The sequence below is a fragment of the Plasmodium gonderi genome (genome assembly GCF_002157705.1).
Source record: "Plasmodium gonderi DNA, contig: Chr14, whole genome shotgun sequence".
NCBI classification, from domain to species: Eukaryota; Apicomplexa; class Aconoidasida; order Haemosporida; family Plasmodiidae; genus Plasmodium; species Plasmodium gonderi.
In genome coordinates this window covers 348,294-367,537 of record NW_021628939.1, presented here as the reverse complement: position 1 = coordinate 367,537, position 19,244 = coordinate 348,294, and the positions used below count along the sequence as shown (strand labels likewise).

Sequence of the window (19,244 nt, the reverse complement as noted above, 5' to 3'; positions counted from 1 at the left end):
AATGGAAAATGAGAAAAGGAAGTAAATAAGAATAAATGAAATAAAATGTCAACAAACTGTACAAATAGAAGGAGGACAAATGTTCCATAATTGAAGCGTCATTTATTTATGGATCTTAATTTTATTTCCAGAAATGTAGAAAGTCCTGGTCATCAAATAAAAGAGAAAGAAATGTTAAAGATGTTGTTGAACCATGAGTAACGTTCACATAATTTGCAAAATATGTCAAAACATTTTGCTAAAGTTATGTGTAGTACACATATAAATTTTATAACGGGTACTCTATTAACATTGCATACTGTTTAAAGAGATATTTCGAAAACATTCACGAAGAAAAAAAAAAAAAAAAATATATCGAACTAGCCACCTACAAAGCATATGTCCTATCAGAAGTTAAGAAGGACAAATAGAAGGAAAATAAGGAGCAAAAAATAAAGAAGCCCAAAAAAAAAAAAAAAAAAGAAAAAAAAACGGATAAAATCGAATAGTTTCTTTAAATCCTCATTATTACACTTACTCCTAGTTAATGTAAAAACATTGGATAACATCACCTATTACAGTGACCCAACCAATTACACTTCAAAAAATAACATTATCCACACTTATTAAATATCTTTGCGAACTTGTACAAACCGAAAAGGTGTAAAATAAAAGTTTCGGAGATTTAATGAATTTACTATGCCACAATGGAAAAAAATATTTTGTTCATTAAGTATAAGGCAAGAACCCAGGTTGAGGTATTTCGATAATATTACCTTGGGTAAATGTATACTTTGAGATTATGCAAACTTTAAATTTGTGTACGTGCCTAGCATATTTAAAGAGTTTCATTTAATATTTCGACATCACTAGGAAAACGTGAGAGATGAGAATATAGGTAGGTTTGCAGGAACAATATGCTCTTGTGCTAAAATAAGTGATTGAATAAGAGTAAAAATGTGTGCATCATTAGGTGGAAAAATAAGCATATAAATGCATTTCCACTACTGGCTTATCGCGTATCTCTTAAGGCTCTAGGTTTTTATTTTTCTATGCAGGAGCTAGTTTTTAAGGTGCTCAAAATTTTCAAAATTTATTTTTTCTCCGTCTGTTGCTTTTGTATATATATTTTTTCTTTTTTCGAATTATGTGCAGTTATGGGATGCATGGAAAATAGGGTAATATTTGTAGCCAAGCTTGAATAGCAAAATTTTAAGGAAATAATAGTATTCATTAGGTTAGTTGGATAGTTAGGTAGTTAACTAATATTTAATACTTGGTTAGTTAATGATACACGTTGACTAGCTCTTACATCTTTAGCATTTAACCTTTTTTTTTTGTAGATAAATATGCATTATAATTACCCCATTTTTTTTTTTTTTTTTTTTCCCCTGTTTCTTCTAGTTATAAGTAAAAGCTTATATTAGGTAAAACAGAAAAATTCGGCGGGATGTCGGAGATATTAAAATAATGCAGCAATGCAAAAAAAAAAGAAAAAAAGGTGGTTACACCCATTATATGAAATAATTACATCTCCACAACATATTTTTTACAAAAAGTTTGGTTAGACTATGTGTTATTAAAAATATTTCAAACAATTACATACAAAAAAAATAAATAAAAATACAATATAATGCAATGCAGTATAATACAATAAACGCTTCATGGTTAAGTATATTTAAGTAAAAAAATATATATATGGGTTTTTTGCTTACGCATTAAAAATATATACGCACACAAAGGAATTAAAAAAAAAAAAAAAAAAAAAAAAATTAAAAAAGTTAACAAAGCGAGAACGTTCAATCATCACATAAATCAAAAAAGAAAAAAAATAATAACAATGCTTTTTTAATGAACTTTATGTGACTTTAAAATAATACTTAAAAAAATTTCGAGTGTATATTTTGTAGTATTCTTTTAAATGAGTCAATATTTGTCCCCCTTTTTTTTGGGCCACAAAAGTAAGATGATGATTTTTTAACACACATGTATTTGTATGCATGCATAATTATGAATTTGACCATAACTTAATCGATGAACTTTTGATTTTTTTTTGTTTACGTTTTTTTTTTTCTTTTTTCCCGAATACTCCCGTAAAATTTTGAGAAATAATAAGGTACAGAAAAAAGTGAACAAAAAAGTGAACAAACAAGTGAACAAACGAGTGAACAAAAAAAGGGGAAAAAAAAGGGGAAAAAAAAGGGGAAAAAAAAAAGGTGAACAAAAAAAGGAGAAAAAAAGAGTGAAAAAAAAAGTTGAAAAATATAAAAAACAAAAACAATAAAAAGGGGAAGGAGCTTTGGGACTACAAGAAGAAGCGAGAAAGGGAAACATAATCAAGAGAAGCATATTTGTAGTAGTAAGAAGAACATTACTACAGTACACTAAAGAAAAAAGAATTTGGAGGAATTCACCATTGTGCTTTTACACATCAAGTAGAAGCTCACAGGGGGCATAAGAAGAGAACAAACGGATGAAGTTATGAGGTTAGAGTTGAAAAATATACACATTCATATGGTCCTACATTTTGTATTAATTTAAATGTCTTGAATAAACCATTTATGTCGATTCCTTTAGGCACGTGTATATATAGAAAAAATTGCAAGTTTACATGCATGTCCATTATTTGTGTGTGTGTGTGCATATTATGTCTGATGTACCTTCTCACTTACTATCGTATTAGGTCATTCGAGGTTTTGCTATTCATCTAAACAAAGCATTACACGCCAACTGCGCACATTATGCACTTGATCCCCTCACAGTTTCTCCAACAGTCAGAATGGATAACAATGAAAGTATAAAACAGTACGTGAAGAAAGTAATAGAACACAGAGAAGTCGAAAGTAAAGTGAAAAAATTAAGATTAGATATAAAGGAGCTAAATAAAAAATATGAAAAGACTGAAGATAACTTAAAAGCATTACAAAGTGTAGGTCAAATAATAGGGCAAGTATTAAAACAGTTAGAAGATGAGAAATTTATTGTAAAGGCATCAAGTGGTCCGAGATATGTGGTAGGATGCAAATCGAAAATAAATAAAAGTAAATTAGTTATTGGCACTAGAGTATCATTAGATATGACCACCCTGACAGTTATGAAAAGATTACCATGTGAAGTAGATCCACTAGTATTTAATATGATAAGTGATATAGATAAAAGTGAAAATAGTAAAAATAAAGTTAACTACAATCAGATAGGAGGATTAAGTGAACAAATAAGACAAATGAGAGAAGTGGTAGAATTACCAATACTTAATCCATTTTTATTTAAAAGGGTAGGAATAAAAACTCCCAAAGGGGTTTTGTTATATGGTCCTCCCGGTACAGGAAAAACATTATTAGCTAGAGCAATGGCCTCTAACATTAATTGTAATTTTATGAGAATAGTTGTTTCAGCTATTGTAGATAAATATATTGGTGAAAGTGCAAGAATTATTAGAGAAATGTTCAATTATGCTAAGGAACATCAACCTTGTATTATTTTTATGGACGAAATTGATGCTATAGGTGGTAGAAGATTTTCCCAAGGTACATCCGCAGATAGAGAAATTCAAAGAACACTTATGGAGTTGTTAAATCATTTAGATGGTTTTGAAGAATTAGGAAATGTCAAAATTATTATGGCTACTAATAGACCAGATGTCCTAGATCCAGCTTTAATTAGACCTGGTAGACTAGATAGAAAAATTGAAATTCCATTACCGAATGAAACTGCAAGAATTGAAATTTTAAAAATACACGCAAATAAAATGACCAAGTTGGGAGATATAGACTATGAATCGGTGTGTAGATTGTGTGAAGGTTTCAATGGAGCAGATCTTAGAAATGTATGTACAGAGGCAGGTATGTTTGCAATCAGGGCTATGCGGGATTATGTCATTGAAGAAGATTTTTATAAGGCTGCTCGAAAGATTAATGAGGCCAAAAAGTTAGAGGGAAAAATAGAGTACGAAAAAATTTGATTGTTCATATCCGTTGAGTGCATATATGACGGAGAGCTTGGAATGGAGGAACAAAAGCATAATTTTTTATTTCTCATAGTGTGTCTTTGTCTCGCCCTGAAAGCCAGAAAACAGCGAAATTTGAAAAAAGGCTTGAACAAATTGATTAAAAGGAATTTCAGAACAAAATAACAACAACGTGGCTATAAAGTTATCATAGAAATATCATATGTTGACCATAAAGCCACAACAAATTGCAGAAAAAATCACCAAAAATTTGTCAAAATCGAATTATTACATGTACAAATTGATTACAAAAAGAAAAATAAGAAAAAAAAAAAAAAAAAAAAAAAAAAAGATAAAAGCTGTATGCACACTGTATAAAACTGTTGTGCACAATTGCTTGAACAAAAAAATGCCTGATGTGTCCTTTCTCTTTTATTGTTTCTCCCTTTTTTCTTTCTTTCCTTGTTTTTTTTTTTTTTTTTTTTTTTTTTTTTTGTTTTATAATGGTAGAAAAATATATTTATTTTATGCATCAATTAAACAATTCTTTGTTTCACCCAAACTTCAATTAATATATATGCATGCACATATATATATATATGTACAAGTTTGCGCTAAGTATATACATAATACACACAAACACATAAATAATATAAGCACAGTTTTAAAAAATTGAAAATTTTTAAACCTTTTTATTTCTTTTTTTTTTATTGGTTTTCATTTCGTTCAGTTCATATTCCATTATCTGCCTTTTTTCAAGATCTACTTTCTAAAAACAAATTTTGAAAATATGTGTTTATACATGTGATGATTAACATGTACATGCGTTGCTAGGAAAGTGCATATATTATGCATATATAAAATCGGGGGGGATATAAGTATGCTTAAGATACAAAAAACTCGGTTATTCTCTTTTTCCTTACTCTATTAAAATCGAACTCTAAAAGAACAACCGACTCGAAGTGCTGAGTGCGTGGGAATGTATCCAATGGAATAATTTCTTTTACCATATAACTGAACAGATAAAAACATAATGAGATGTGTAAATGTATATTGTTCGTACAAGTGCATATAATAATAAAAAAAAAAAAAAATAAATAAATAAAAATACTATGTGCAAAAATAGAAAATTGTATAAATTGCCTTACCCCAAATTAATTAAATGGCTCATATCCCTAAACTGACTATGCACATTACATGATATATAAATGATAAAACGACAACAAATACCTCTTAGCCACCTTCTAAATATCTGCGATGTGTAAGCGAAGATTGGTTATGTTTTCTTCTCCTTATGAAGTTCATTGAGAAAATCATTATGTTTCTTTCTCCTATATCACTTTATGCCTTTTTTTTTTTTTTTTTTTTTTTTTCCTTACCTTTTCACATCCCTTCCGAGGGGGATTAATGATTATCAAATCGGGGATTGGAATAACAAATTCTGAGTGATAATATTAAAAACGTTTCATGCATAAAAAAAAAAAAAATAGAATATATGTAGGTGCAAGGTTGTGATATTAAATTTTTCTTTACTGTAAGTATTCTAGCTGGAATCTCTTGTCTTATCTCTTTTTCTTTTACCTCCTAAAATTTTAGAAATTCTGTCCATTGAATTTGTATCGACTGTCCAAAGATTTCCATCGGGTATATTTTGCGAAATGTTATTATCAAAATCTGCGTGATCATTTTCCATCACAATGTTGCAAGCACTGTTATCAGTTCCTTTGCAATTCCAATCGTTTAAACATTCATAGATGAAATTCGGTAAACTCATATAAGGGGAATGAACCTTCTGCGAATAAAATATGGTATGTACAAATTGTGAGAGCTTTATTTTTATGACCACCTGAAATGATTATACATATGTGCGCACGATGAGGTAAACAGAACAGAAGAGCGAACAGACGTGTGTACACAACAGCTGAGATGTGTGCACTCGTGAGGTCTCAGATGAGCACACTCCCGATTCCCACTTATAACCTGCAAATTTTCTATTACTCCTGCCTCACTGTCTGATAATATGTATGAGGAATTGATCTTTTCCTTCAAGAGGGGGTATACAGAATAATTATTACTTTTTATAGAATTGACAATGTATCTTCTGATATGTATATTGATTTGCTTCAGATTATTGAGGTTAAACAAATTCAAATTAAAGCATTTAATATTTTTTATTTTATTTATTTTTATGTTTTCTTCTAAATTTTTTATATTATCTATGGAATAATCGACACAAATAACTTGCTTGAACAATTCTGCAAGAGGCAAGGAATAAAAACCGATTCCACAAAAAAGATCATAGAGATATGAATTTTTTGCATTTATTTTATAATCCTCTATTAATTTAAAAATTATTTGAATAATACATTCATTTAAATATTGGTTTGGTTGAAAAAAGGTATTAGCTCCTATTTTATAAGTATAACCATTATAAGTGTGATAAATACAATTTTGACCATATAAAATGGTTTCATTTTTCATTTGTTTTAATTTGTTCGTTTCAACATTGTATAAAATACCTTTAATTGATTTATCTTTTAAGGATAAATTGGTTGCAATTTTTTTGAGATGTTTTTTTGCCTTGTCATTTAGCGAAAATCCAATAAAGTTTACTAAAATTTGCTCCTCCGAATTATTTTTGCTCATTTTGATGTCTACACTTTTTAGGTATCCATTGTTATTTATTTTGTTAAAAATGTATATATTATTTTTTTTAAAATTATCAATTATTTCTTTTTTAATTTCTGTAAAAACATTTTGTATATGCTCATCATGAATATAGCATTTCTTTATATCACAAATTTCGTAACTATGTTTTTTGTAGTATCCTATGAATAAATTATCCGTAACTGAAAAGTTAATAGACGATTTGTTTCTGTAATGGTAGTCTTTTGAAAATAAAAAATCATAGAGTCTTGCAAAGCCCATATCGTTCACATTACCGTTTTCTTCATATTCTATAGGTTTTTCAGGATTGGTTCGGTTAGATTGAATAGGAGTACAATCGAAATTGGTACAACTGCTACGACTTATATTCATTTTCTTGAAATCCTCCTTCCTATCGAGATGTTCTTTCCCCTCTACGTCTTCCACATCATTATACATATATTCTCTCTTTACTTGAGCAATTTCCAGTAAATCTTCCTCAGGTGGTTCGATCGTTTTGCTCAAGTCGTGAACATTTTGTAAATAATCTTTTCCACTAGTTAACACACGTATATTATATTTTTCACACAAACTTATTAATAAATTTTTTTTTAATTGTCTTTCAAAATTGTAGTTAATGTGTTGAAAAATGCATCCCCCACATTTGGAAAAATATTCACATTCGGGCACTATTTCATACTTACTCTTTTTAGTTTTGCACAGGAGTTGAAAAGTTGTTTTTTTTTTCTTTTTATTTATATCCAAAACTTTTATATTTACTTGTTCATCCGGAATTAATAAATAGAATTTCAAAAAGAACAATAAATTCTGTCTAGCGGAATATAGAGCTATTTCTCCATATCCCTCTGCGTCCACCTTATGTACCTATCATATAGGGGAAAAAATTATGCACACTTTTTGTTAATCGTAAGATTAAATAATTACGTATATAAGCAAATGAATAGTCACTCGCATATCATTTCACTTTTTTAGTTACTCTTTTAACTAAGCGGGGATAAAAAAAAAAAAAAAAAAAAAAAAAAAACGTAGCATTGTATTCGGTGAGAGAAAGGTGTCCTATTTGTATAAGCGGATCATGACGTAAAAATTTTATATAATTTTTTTGAATTTATGTGAAATGAAGTCAAATGTACATATACAATTGGTACACATTTATTTATTTTACTTGTTCGTTATTGAGTACTAACTTTAACCCCTTGGAGAATTTGATTCTCGTATAGGTTATTATAAATGTTTCCTTTGTAGATTTTTAAACTGTCATATTCTTTACTTTTATTAAGTGCAATTATTTTACTTTCACATATATCGCTAATTTTTCTTTTGAAAACGTGGTTATTAATTATCACAGTTTTGAAATTCTGGCAAATGGGGAATCTAAAGCAATTTAAATAATGCATTATGTCTTATTTTGTCGTTGCATCAACGATTCTGTTAAGTCCCTATAGCAAGAGGGTCAAGTTGGTGAATGTACATTTGGGGATGCTACAAGGTGTTCATCTGTTTGATGCAAATGATGGAATGATGCAGTTATATATTTCATTTAAAAATATTGCTAGCTTAATGCCATAAAATGTGTCAACCCATTTATGAGTAAATAGGTGACACTTAATCAAACCTCAAAATGAAAATTATTGGTGGATATATCCAATTAAAAGGTTAATAACTTTTAAAAATGGTCACCATGTTGTTTCAAATTGTTAACACGGAAAAAAAAAAAAAAAAATTTATACGATATAAAGTAATACTGAACTAAGCAAGAAAAAATGCAATATATTTACAAGTTATGGGTTCAAATTAATTATGAAACATTAACAGATGCAATATATTTTTATAAGCTTTACTTAGGGCATATTTTTACTCATTAATATTCTGTAGAAAAAAAAAAAATTTTAGTGGGACGTGAAATAAAATTTATTCCTTTATAAATATTTTGAAACTGTAATTTAGTCTTTGCAAAGATATATGAACATTTTGTTTATAGTATATCCGAGGTACAAAGGAACTACATTTGTTGTAATAGAAATATTGATGTGTTGCCTTGTAAAACATTTTCTTATCTACAAGAGAGTTATAGTTACACAATAAATATGAACAAATTGCCTAAACTTGCATGTATATTAAGTTAGATGTTCTTAAATATATTTATTGATGCAAGAAAACCTGGGAAATCTTATTTATGCCTTAGATATATATTTTTTTATTTTCCTTTTGAAGTACATATTTCCATAGGAGACATGTTTTGTAGTGTAAGAAATCTATTCAATGTAAAAAAAAAAAAAAAAAAATTAAATTAAAAGGGCATTAGAAAAGTGTACATTTACAAAAATCACTGAGAATACTTGCTGTGGTAACCAGTACACACAAATGTGTGTGTTCATTTAACATGCTTCTGAATAAGTAAAGCTTTCCGTTCATATCCCCATTTGACATTGAAAAAAAAAAAAAAAAAAAAAAAAGGAAACCCTATAATTACGTTTTATGAATATTTCTTTAGGCGCATTAAATATGTTTAAGCTTTAATTTTTGTCAAATGTACGAATTAACGAAAGTGAACAGTTGCTTTTCACAGTGGGAAATAAGAATTTTCTTCCAGTGTGCAAAATAATGTTAGGTGTATACTTTTTAATGGCTTAAGTATGTGATGTCTTGTTTTATTCTTAGTTTCGTGTATTTTCATCTATTTAAACTTGATAGATTTTTGTGTGGAACATTTCCAATTTGTAAAAAAAAAAAAAAAAAAAAAAAGCTAAAAAAGGAGAATATGTTTAAAAATTACAACACACCATTAAAAAACTGATTGTTAAATCTTTTTTTTTTTTTTTTTTTTTTTTTTTTAAACCTTACATTTTTGAATTTCATTCATTTGCTTATTTGTTTATTTCGTTTTCCATTTTTTAAATTTTTCTAGTTTTACTTTTTCACCTGCTTTTTTTTTTTTTTTTTTTTTTTTTTTTTCCTTTTTTTTTTTTTTTTTTTTCTATTCTTTTTTTTTTTTTTTACTTTAATGTTTTTTTTTTTTTTTAATTGAAAATTATTCCATGAAATAAATGTAGTTATATCAATACGACATTTTCACTATTGCACAATTTTTTACATACTGTACCTTATCTTTTTATATATACATATATATGTACATGGATATGTATACTTGTATGCATATTAATGAAAGTGTATTTTCTCTTTATTTTTTCTAATATAAATGAAAAGAAGTGAATAAGCTTTTCCCAACTAGAGAAGAAAGCTAACGTGTTTGTTAAGAACATATTGTCATAATGTATATATACATATATATATATATATATATACATATAGTTCATTTTAAAAACATATTAAGATTGTAAGTCGCAATGACACATGTAAATATGTAAAACAGTGTGACTGTTTATGTGTTTGTATCATTGTGCGTGCACATGTGAGGATATATGCAATACATGTATGTATGCATTTACTAATTTATGTACACCACATGTGAGTACACATGTTTTATGTATATACATACCAGTTTGCATATGCATACGTTTGTACAAATTCAGATATATGCAACTTATAAGGCACATGCCCCCAATATTACAACTCTTTCCCACTAATATTTGTCTCTTTTTTTTTTTTTTTTTTTTTCTCTTCACCACACAACCCAGCGTCAATTTTTTATTATTATTTATGATGATAATAATAATTACAAAATTGATTAATTTCCATTTTCATGATTTTTTGTTACAAGAAAAATAATACAAGATGCCTTTTGTAAAATGAACTCTTTTCATAATTCTATTTTTTCCTCTTTTTCCAACTTTGCTTGAACAACAGAAAAGAGCACATAATATAATATTGGCCATTCGTTTTATTTTACTTTATTTATTTATTTATTTTTTTATTTTTTTTGTTTTTGGTAATATATGTGTGCACAATTATAGTTGTTTTTTTTTTTTTTTTTTGTTTGTTTTTTCTACCCCAGTTTGTTCGTAAATTTGCTTTAGAAGATGAAATTATTCGTTATATTTTTTTGTCTAGTCATATTTTTTTTTGAGGAAAACATTGGTATTAAAATACACAAAAATGATTCAGCAATATTTGATATTAATAAGGTGTTAAAAAATAAACTTTCAGTATTATACAGAAAAGGAAACAAATTAAACAACTATTTTTTTTCGTATATTGAGAAAAATGGGAAAAAGAACAAGTGTTATAAATACATACAAGATACCTTGTATGATTCCAACACACAAATTATGAAAAATGAAATATTTAAATGCTTAAACAGTACTAAGGACATATTAAACAAAACGTTTCATGATGTTATTAATAAACTATTTTTATACATTAAAAATGTATTTTTAAAAAAGTATTTTATTTTTTTCTTATTATATTTAATAAACATAAATTGTGACCATTTGGTTTCGAAAATAAATGATCCCTATGTATTAAATAATTACAATTTGGTTGAAGATGCTTCTCCTTCCATGTTCAATTTGAAATATGAAGAAATAGAAATTCCGAATTCTAACAAAATAAAAGGTTGGTTGATTAAAGCGAACAAAAAAAGCAACAAATTATTTTTATTACTACATGGATATAACAGTAATAGACAAGCATGTTTGTTTTTTTTAAATATTTTAAAAAAATTAAATGTTCATCAAGATACTAATATATTTATACCAGATATGAAAAATTTTAGTGAAAAGGGAGTAGAAGATATATATAACATTTTAGCCTACTTCAAAGATAAAATGGCATTAAATGACGTAAGTATGTATACACAATCTTCTACAAACCTTCTTGTTTTACTATTATCAAAACGTTACAAAAATAAAATTGTTAGTAAGTCAAAACAGAAATTTATAAAAAATATTATACCATATAATAATGAGAAAAAAAGTGGAGAGGATGTAATTTATATAGATAAGTATATTTTTGATTCCCCTATACTAAATTTACACAGAACAATTAACATTCATTTTAATTTAAACGATATACAAAGAAAAATAAATGAAGAAAAAATAAAAAGTAATGTTGACATGAATAGTGTATATGACAAAAAAACTGTATTAAGTTATTTTATTTCCTTTTTTATGTGGATATTAAATAACCAATTAAAGGGGCATTTATACGATTTCGACTTTAACAAATTGATACATGAAAATAACATCAACCCGTCGAATATATACATTTTGCATTCCTATAATGATAACATTTCCTTATTGAATATACTCTCGCAAGAGGTAAAGGAAAACAGATTATTACCACTGGATAATATTTACATATTTAAGAATGGGCGACACGCAAATATATACGAATCATCTAAGAAAGAGTACGATTTGATAATTAAGAGAATTATAAAGGGATTCAGCATATTGGATTTTATTTACTATATTCCCTTGAGATCCAAGATGAGTTCCATTTCCTTTTAGGAGGATGTTTTTGAGCCTCCCTTAATGTGTAAAATCGGAGATGTAGAAAAATGGAAAATGTATAGACATAGAGAAATGCAACAGTAGAGAAGCATAGGCAACGATGAAGTGGCAAAAGTTATAAATTGTAAAGTGAGCAATTATCTGTACGCCAAAAAAGAAAATAAAATTGATCGTACAAAAAAAAAAACTCTTGTTAATGAGAAAATGTGGCACCTGATTACGAATATGGTATCTATTTTATTCACATAAAATTGTCAATACAAAATTTTTATTTATGAATTAAATTTAACATATGGGGAAAAAAAAAAAAAAAAAAAAAAAAAAAAAAAAAAAAAAAAAAAAAAAATATGTGTTTTTTTTTTTTTTTTTTTTTTTTTTTTTTTTTTTTTTTAGTATCAAAAAAAAAAAAAAAAAAAAAAAAAAAAAAAAATAATAAATAAAAAAGTAAGCGGTCTATACCATGGCATTTTTATGGTTTATCAATAATATTTTAAAAATTAGTTTTATTGCTTTTATATTTACAGTTATCATATATGTGTGTTTGCACAATGATGCATGTTTCGTTTCTGTTTATTAATAATTTACTCTTGCGAAAATGTATGCACATATATATACAGAGATATATATGTGTGTATATATCTACAAAATGTATGTATTAATCATTATTTACACAAAATGACAAATATTTTAAAAATAACGTCTTATAGAAAGGTGTAAATAATGTACATATATATATGCATTTAAATAAACTTTTCTTCTTTTTTTTTTCTTTTTTTTTTTTATAGTATATAATTTATTAGCACAATGACAATTATTAAAATAAAATTTCTTTGTTTTTATACAATTCTTTGTAAAAATGTATTAGGTAATCAACAGGAAGTTCTAATGCATGTATATCTAATTTGTTTGTAACATCGATTGCATACATATATAGAAGTGTTAAAAATCGTCTTTCGATCATCCTTTATTTTGTTGGAATTTAGTTAATCAAAATATATATGCCACTTTTTCCATGTTCACATTTCTTATATTATGCTTCTCTATCCGAGTCATCTATTTTTTTGTGCATATCTTCTTCGTGACTTAGTAGAAGGTAAATTCATAACCCTTTTTTTATATGATTTTCTGGCTTTCCACTTAAAATAAAGTACTCTTCTTAAACTACCTTCTTTGTATACATTACTATTTAGTATGATTGCAGAACTGTTAAAGAGATTGTATATAGGTATTGGGTTAATGTTCTTTACTGCATTTTTTTTTTTTTGTACATTACTTAAGACATTATCGAAATGACCGATTTGAAATAATTTCAGTTGTTTCTTGTGTCTAGGTTCTATTTTCACCGTTATCGATTTTGTGTTAATTGTACACTTTAGAAAATTACATAATTTCGTTTTATTTTTTCCTTCAAGAAATGTTTTTAAAAAATTATTATTTTTTTTTAATATATTAAAAAATGGCATATACATGTTTCAGTATAAGTTGTCGTGTAAAGAAGGTTTGTGAAAATTATGCATTCCTTTTTTTTTTTTTTCCTTTGATTATCAAGTGGATAAATGTAAATGCGTAGGTCATATAATCGATATTTGTTTTATTGCAAGAATATATAAGTGTGTACATAGCACATGTGTGTGTGCATTGTGAATAGTGAGGCGGTTGACAAAAAGAGGTAACTTTGTGCCCGCACGGGGGAAAGCAGGTACACGGAAAAAAGGGGGAAAATATGAAAAATTGGAAATATGCTAAAAATAAGAAAAAAAAATGGAAAAGTGCTTGCTTATGCTTGACATGTGAAGATGAGCATATTCTTTCTCAAATGAGGAAAAACGAATATACAAATAAAAATGTATGTATATATATATATATATATATATATATATATATATATATATTTTTCAAATGCAGAAAAAAGGAGCTATAACGTCACAAGCCATAATGTGCGATATTTACATGTTTCAACAAAAAAAAAAAAAAAAAAAAAAAAAAAAAAAAAAAAAAAAAAAAAAAAAAAAAAAAAAAAAAAAAAAAATTTAAATGTTTCAAAAAAAAAAAAAAAAAAAAAAAAAAAAAAAAAAAAACTCATACGAAATTTGCTAACAAAAACAACGGATATGTGTTATTTTATAACGCTGCGCCAAAAAGGGGTGAATGTACAAAATAACTCAGTTTGTACATATGGCAAAAATACATTTACATAAAAAAAAAAAAAAAAAAAAAAAAAAAAAGAAAAGTTTAAAATATCAGCTTCGTATCAAATGAACATTTGGGTACATGTAATATATTGTGTCCTTTATGAATCCCGTTCCGTTAGCAACAATTTGAGTAAAGGATTTTTCAAATCTTCGTAAGCGGTTCGTTTAAAGGAAGCATACCTAAAATAGTTTATTTTTTGTGCTTATAGAAGGAAGTCCATTTCCCTTTTTTGTGACTCTACATTTTTGTTAAAGATCATTCAAAGCATTTGTGGAAAGGAAGAGACAAGGTAAGTAAACATATGCAGCAAATGCTTCATGTAAACGGGATAACCTTTTTTATAACAATTTCCGAAATGCATCCCTTCCAAATCTTCTTCATTTTATGTGCTGCTATAGCATTACGAAGAATGCATAAGTTTTTGTTCCCCATCTAAGGCATCCCTATCTATAAGAATTCTGCACACACTTGTTGAAGTGTGTCAAGAGAGGGAAAAAGTATTACATGGTATGAATTACTAATGGTGTAGAGCTAGATACGTAGCTAAATGATAATCCAAAAATTTAACCCTTTTGTTTAAAAATATTTTCATTTTCTGAATAAAAATTTTCTGAATTTCTGGCATTATGGAAATAAGTGCTTGAAGGAGAATGGCAAAAGACACGAAAATAAAAAAAAATAAATTTGTTTTTTCCTGAAAATGGAATGGATCTTTAATTTCCAAAAGGATGGTAATGTATATCAAAAAGGAAGCGAACAAAATTATTAACACGTTATAATATTTTCTTAATTTTAAAAAGAAAAATTTATTGGAAATTTGTTTTTTTTGTTGATTTAGTACGAAAATTGTAAGATTGATTAATTTATCATTTGTTGTAGTTTTACTTTCACATGTTTGCATTGAATTGAAGTATTTTATTTTTTCATTTTGCCTAGCTTGTTCAAATGAATATCTGTCACTCCCTTCTTGACTGATTAAATTTCTGCCATTTGAGAACACATTAAAATGTAGTGGAAGAGGGGAGTTTCCCCTTTTATTTTGCATAAGTGCTAAGTTTTCTAATGCTATAGATTCACATTTTATTGTGGTACCTTCTTCGATGCAAAATGAAGAATGCAGATGATCACTTCTTCTAACTGCTACACTGTCCGTTTTGCAAAGATCATTTTTGTGTTCGTCAAGTATTTCCTCGTCTGCAAAACGCACAATGGGTTTTTTCTTATTTGAGTAATCATTATAAGTATTAGTGAAATTTACAGCATCTATGAATGTTTCTTTTTTTTTTCCATCACATTGGTAGTTTGCTAACTCTTTGAAAAATGAACAACTCTTTTGATCTGACATGGAAAATGTTCTCTTAAAAAAGGAAGAATAATGAGGAAATAATTTACTCATGACATATATTAAATTTACCTTGTCTAAAGAAAAAATGGCTTTTTTCATATTGTTTTTAAAAAGAAAATAAAGGGCATTATTTAAGAATAATATATACAATTCTGCAATGAGGATATAAAGAATACACAATATGCCTTTTGTGTTGATAGCGTTTTCTTGTTTGTTAAGTAAATCCATATGTAGTAGAACATAAAAAATTATGAGATTTATGGAATATATAAAGATATGAAAAATAAGGAGTTTCTTTTGGGTCCTGAACAGTTTGCAAATAATATTGTTTATATCATTTGTCAAAGTGGTATATTCGTCAATATTTTTATCTGCATAGATCATACTATTTTTAATGATAAAAAGGGGTAGTAGACGAGCACGCCAAGTGGCCCATTTTGGCCCCGAATTGTGTGGAGTGTTAGGGGCAGTATTGGGTACACAATTTGGTTTGTAGTTTGGCGTACAATTTGGTTTATAATTTGGCGTATAATTTGGTTTATAATTTGGCGTATAATTTGGTTTATAATTTGGCGTATAATTTGTTTCATAATTTGGTGTACAATTTGGTGCAAATTTTGAAAAGCCACATGAGGTCCCATTTTGAACTTGTTCTGATTTTTCTATTGTATTATTAGGAGAATGGTTGGCACTAAAACGGTTATTACTACTTTGATTAACCTCGCATCTTTCTGTATATTTCCAAGACATGTCATATGGGTATCCTGTTTTATCATTACTTACATTTCTTTTTTCATAACTTGGTTTTTCACTCCTATTCACATTTTCCAGTGTTCGTTTATTCATTTCATGGGGATTATTTTCAATTTTGATGGAAATGTAATCTTTCGAATTTTCTCTGTCTATTTTTTGAATTATCACTTTGGGTGTTGTCATATTTGTTGCATTTTTAGGATAATCTCTAATTTTGTATTTTTCATAATTTGGAACATCTCCATTAGTTACGTCATCTATCGAATGGTAAATTTGCTCTTCTGTCCCATTTATATGTCCCTTTTTTAATTTTATTTTAGTGAAATTTTTATTCTTCGATTTGTCTTCATTTTTACGTTCATTTTTTCCTTCATTTTTGCCTTCATTTTTGCCTTCATGTTTTCCTTCATTTTTGTCTTCATTTTTGTCTTCATTTTTGTTACTTTTTTCTGTAGTATTTAATAGTATCTTCTTATCATTTTGCGTCAAAACTTTTTTTTTTTTAGCTTTATGTTCCACTTTCCTGTAACTTTTAGGAGTGTTTTTATTTACAACCTTCATTTTTGAATTCTTGGCAGTGGAAGCTGTATTACATTTATCACTGTGTGAAGCATCAGTTTTAGAGGAAGAAGAACTTGTAAAGAGATCCCTATCACGTTTAGCTGTACTATACTGGTTTCTTCTGTCTAGTGTGTAGTTTTCTCCTTTGTAAAATTCTCCATATTCATATTCATTTGATATATTATCTTCATCCACTTTGAAGATACTAGAATATATTTCATTTTTTAATTTTTTAATTAGCATGTTGTTAATGGCTTCGCCCTTTTTAGTGATACTCTTTCGACTTTTCTGCATCTTCTTCTGCATCTTCTTCTGCATCCTTTTCTGCATCCTTTTCTGCATCTTTTTCTGCATCTTTTTCTCTATCTTTTTCTCCCCGTTTTTGTCCCTTTTCCCCTCCTCTTTTGCATCCACTGTGTTGATTAATCGGCATGTTGGGTTTTCCTCTGCCTCCCAGATGTTTCCATTTTCTTCGGATTTTTTTTGGGGTATGCGTTTCAATTTAGATTCTCCATTTAAATATTTCGCTTCCATTAACGTTTCAATTTTATTATGACTTATTTTTTCGTTTATTTCATTTTGATGAAGGAAGCTTTGAGGCATATGTTTTGATTTGTTCTTACGAATTTTTAAATCGTTCATATTATTCCCACATTCATTTGCATAGGAGAAAATATGCTCAGTCTCTATAGAACCTGGTTGATTATCATTTGGCATATTTTCATCCTCAGATTTGTTGCTCCAGCAATTTTCGTTTGTGTTTGTTGAAGATGAATTCATGCTTTTTCCTGCAGACATAGATGTATTCTCCCTTTTGACGTAAGCATTCTCAAGTTGACACATGTTATCATCAGATATGTTTACTTTTATATTAGAATTATTAACCCCCTTTGTACCATAGGAAGTATCGCAAAAATGGATAACATCCCCTGAGGATGTGATTTCTTCTGTTAAATTCCTTCTTTGAACAGTACTTCTTGCATTTTGTTTGTCATGTCTCTTTTGTATATCCTTCCTACTAGTATAGTTGTTATTTCCACTTTCTGACCTGCTTGTATTATTGGTCTTTTCCTTGTTGTGATATTCTTCCCCATTTGAGTCACATGGAATTTGACCTTGTATATATGCTGCATTGTTTATCATCTTTAATACTTTGACTGATTGTATTTCTTTACTATTTTTAAAAATAGTGCGAAGATATCTATGTTCATATATTTGCAATAAATCATCACAGTTAATTTTTGCACTATTTTCTTCATAATAGATTTTTTTATGATTTTCATTATTACTATACATATTTTGCTCCTCTTTTTGAAAGAAATGTTTTATTCTCTCTGTTGAGTTGTCTACATTTTTGAGTCCTTTAACAAATATGTTATATTTCATGTTGGAATCTATTTTTTCCCTTATTTTACAAATGTTATATGAATCTGGAATTATTTTTTTCCTCACTGAAAGCCCTATATTATTTTTTTTTTCTGTTGAATGAGTGTAAGTATGTGTAACATCTATTTCTTTTACTTTTTTATGACTACGTGTTATTATTTTGTTCAAGATAGTAGATTTTTCTGTTCTTTTTTTTTTCCCCGGTGGTGATAGCATAGGTGTACTGTCACATTCATTTGTGTGTTCTCTATGCATATTTGGAACATCTCTTTTCTCTTTTATCCCTTTTTCACTTGTGTGGGGATAAGTCAAATTAGACTCACTGTTGTAAAGATTACCCCCTTGTTTTTTATCTAGATTAAGAGGGAAATTCCCACATTTATAATTATTTAAAATGTTTATTCCTTTCGTTTCTTTAATTCTTAATAAGAATGTATTAATTCGGGATTCATTTTTTAAATACGAAATAATTTTTCTGTTTTTTTTTTTTAAAGGGGTTGAATTGTTGCCATACTCACTACTACACCCCTTTGGTGGGGGCAACAAGTCGATTTCGAGGTTTTTCATTTTTTCATTTTATCTTTTTTATCATTGATATTTTGGAATGTCACATGATACGGGTTCATCTTTTTCGCATATCATTAGGGTGGCAAAGATGATCACGAAATGGGCGCGAAAAAAAATGGACACATATTGGTTGTACAGGAGACCGAGAAATTAATCGCAGGGTGGGTAAAATTTTCAAAAAATTATAACAAACACGAGGGGAAGATATGTCAAAAAAGTATACATACCTGAAATACTGAGTTTGTTATAAGCCAAAAGTGCTAATAAACACCCATTTTGAAAATAATTTTTTTTCGTCTTTGATATATCAGAGATATCGAGGGGGAAGGGGAAAAAAAAAAAAAAAAAAAAAAAAAAAAAAAATTCCTTAAGAGTGTTAAAGTTTACCTTTAAAAATGGTACATATCCTTTGGTGTTTTGTTTATTTCTATTATAT

General features: G+C 27.6%; 5 protein-coding genes across 5 annotated transcripts; 2 read left to right on the top strand and 3 right to left on the bottom strand.

The window, feature by feature from the left end:
* Window positions 1–2,758: 2,758 nt before the first annotated feature.
* PGO_140660 (26S protease regulatory subunit 10B) lies at window positions 2,759–3,940 on the top strand (the record flags this gene model as incomplete). The annotated part of the gene is made up of 1 exon (XM_028690060.1): window positions 2,759–3,940. One exon carries the CDS (start codon window positions 2,759–2,761, stop codon window positions 3,938–3,940), a length of 1,182 nt encoding a protein of 393 aa, XP_028545861.1.
* Window positions 3,941–4,607: 667 nt separating this feature from the next.
* On the bottom strand, window positions 4,608–7,989 carry PGO_140650 (hypothetical protein, conserved; the record flags this gene model as incomplete). The annotated part of the gene is made up of 7 exons (XM_028690059.1): window positions 4,608–4,694; window positions 4,849–4,939; window positions 5,074–5,177; window positions 5,305–5,366; window positions 5,507–5,714; window positions 5,906–7,456; window positions 7,780–7,989. The coding sequence occupies 7 exons, from the start codon at window positions 7,987–7,989 to the stop codon at window positions 4,608–4,610; spliced, it is 2,313 nt and encodes a 770-aa protein (XP_028545860.1).
* A 2,583-nt stretch (window positions 7,990–10,572) lies between these two features.
* PGO_140640 (hypothetical protein, conserved) lies at window positions 10,573–12,000 on the top strand (the record flags this gene model as incomplete). Its single annotated transcript, XM_028690058.1, has 1 exon — window positions 10,573–12,000. The coding sequence occupies one exon, from the start codon at window positions 10,573–10,575 to the stop codon at window positions 11,998–12,000; it is 1,428 nt and encodes a 475-aa protein (XP_028545859.1).
* A 1,052-nt stretch (window positions 12,001–13,052) lies between these two features.
* On the bottom strand, window positions 13,053–13,472 carry PGO_140630 (hypothetical protein; the record flags this gene model as incomplete). The annotated part of the gene is made up of 1 exon (XM_028690057.1): window positions 13,053–13,472. One exon carries the CDS (start codon window positions 13,470–13,472, stop codon window positions 13,053–13,055), a length of 420 nt encoding a protein of 139 aa, XP_028545858.1.
* A 1,241-nt stretch (window positions 13,473–14,713) lies between these two features.
* On the bottom strand, window positions 14,714–18,808 carry PGO_140620 (hypothetical protein, conserved; the record flags this gene model as incomplete). The annotated part of the gene is made up of 1 exon (XM_028690056.1): window positions 14,714–18,808. The coding sequence occupies one exon, from the start codon at window positions 18,806–18,808 to the stop codon at window positions 14,714–14,716; it is 4,095 nt and encodes a 1,364-aa protein (XP_028545857.1).
* Between the last annotated feature and the right edge of the window lie 436 nt (window positions 18,809–19,244).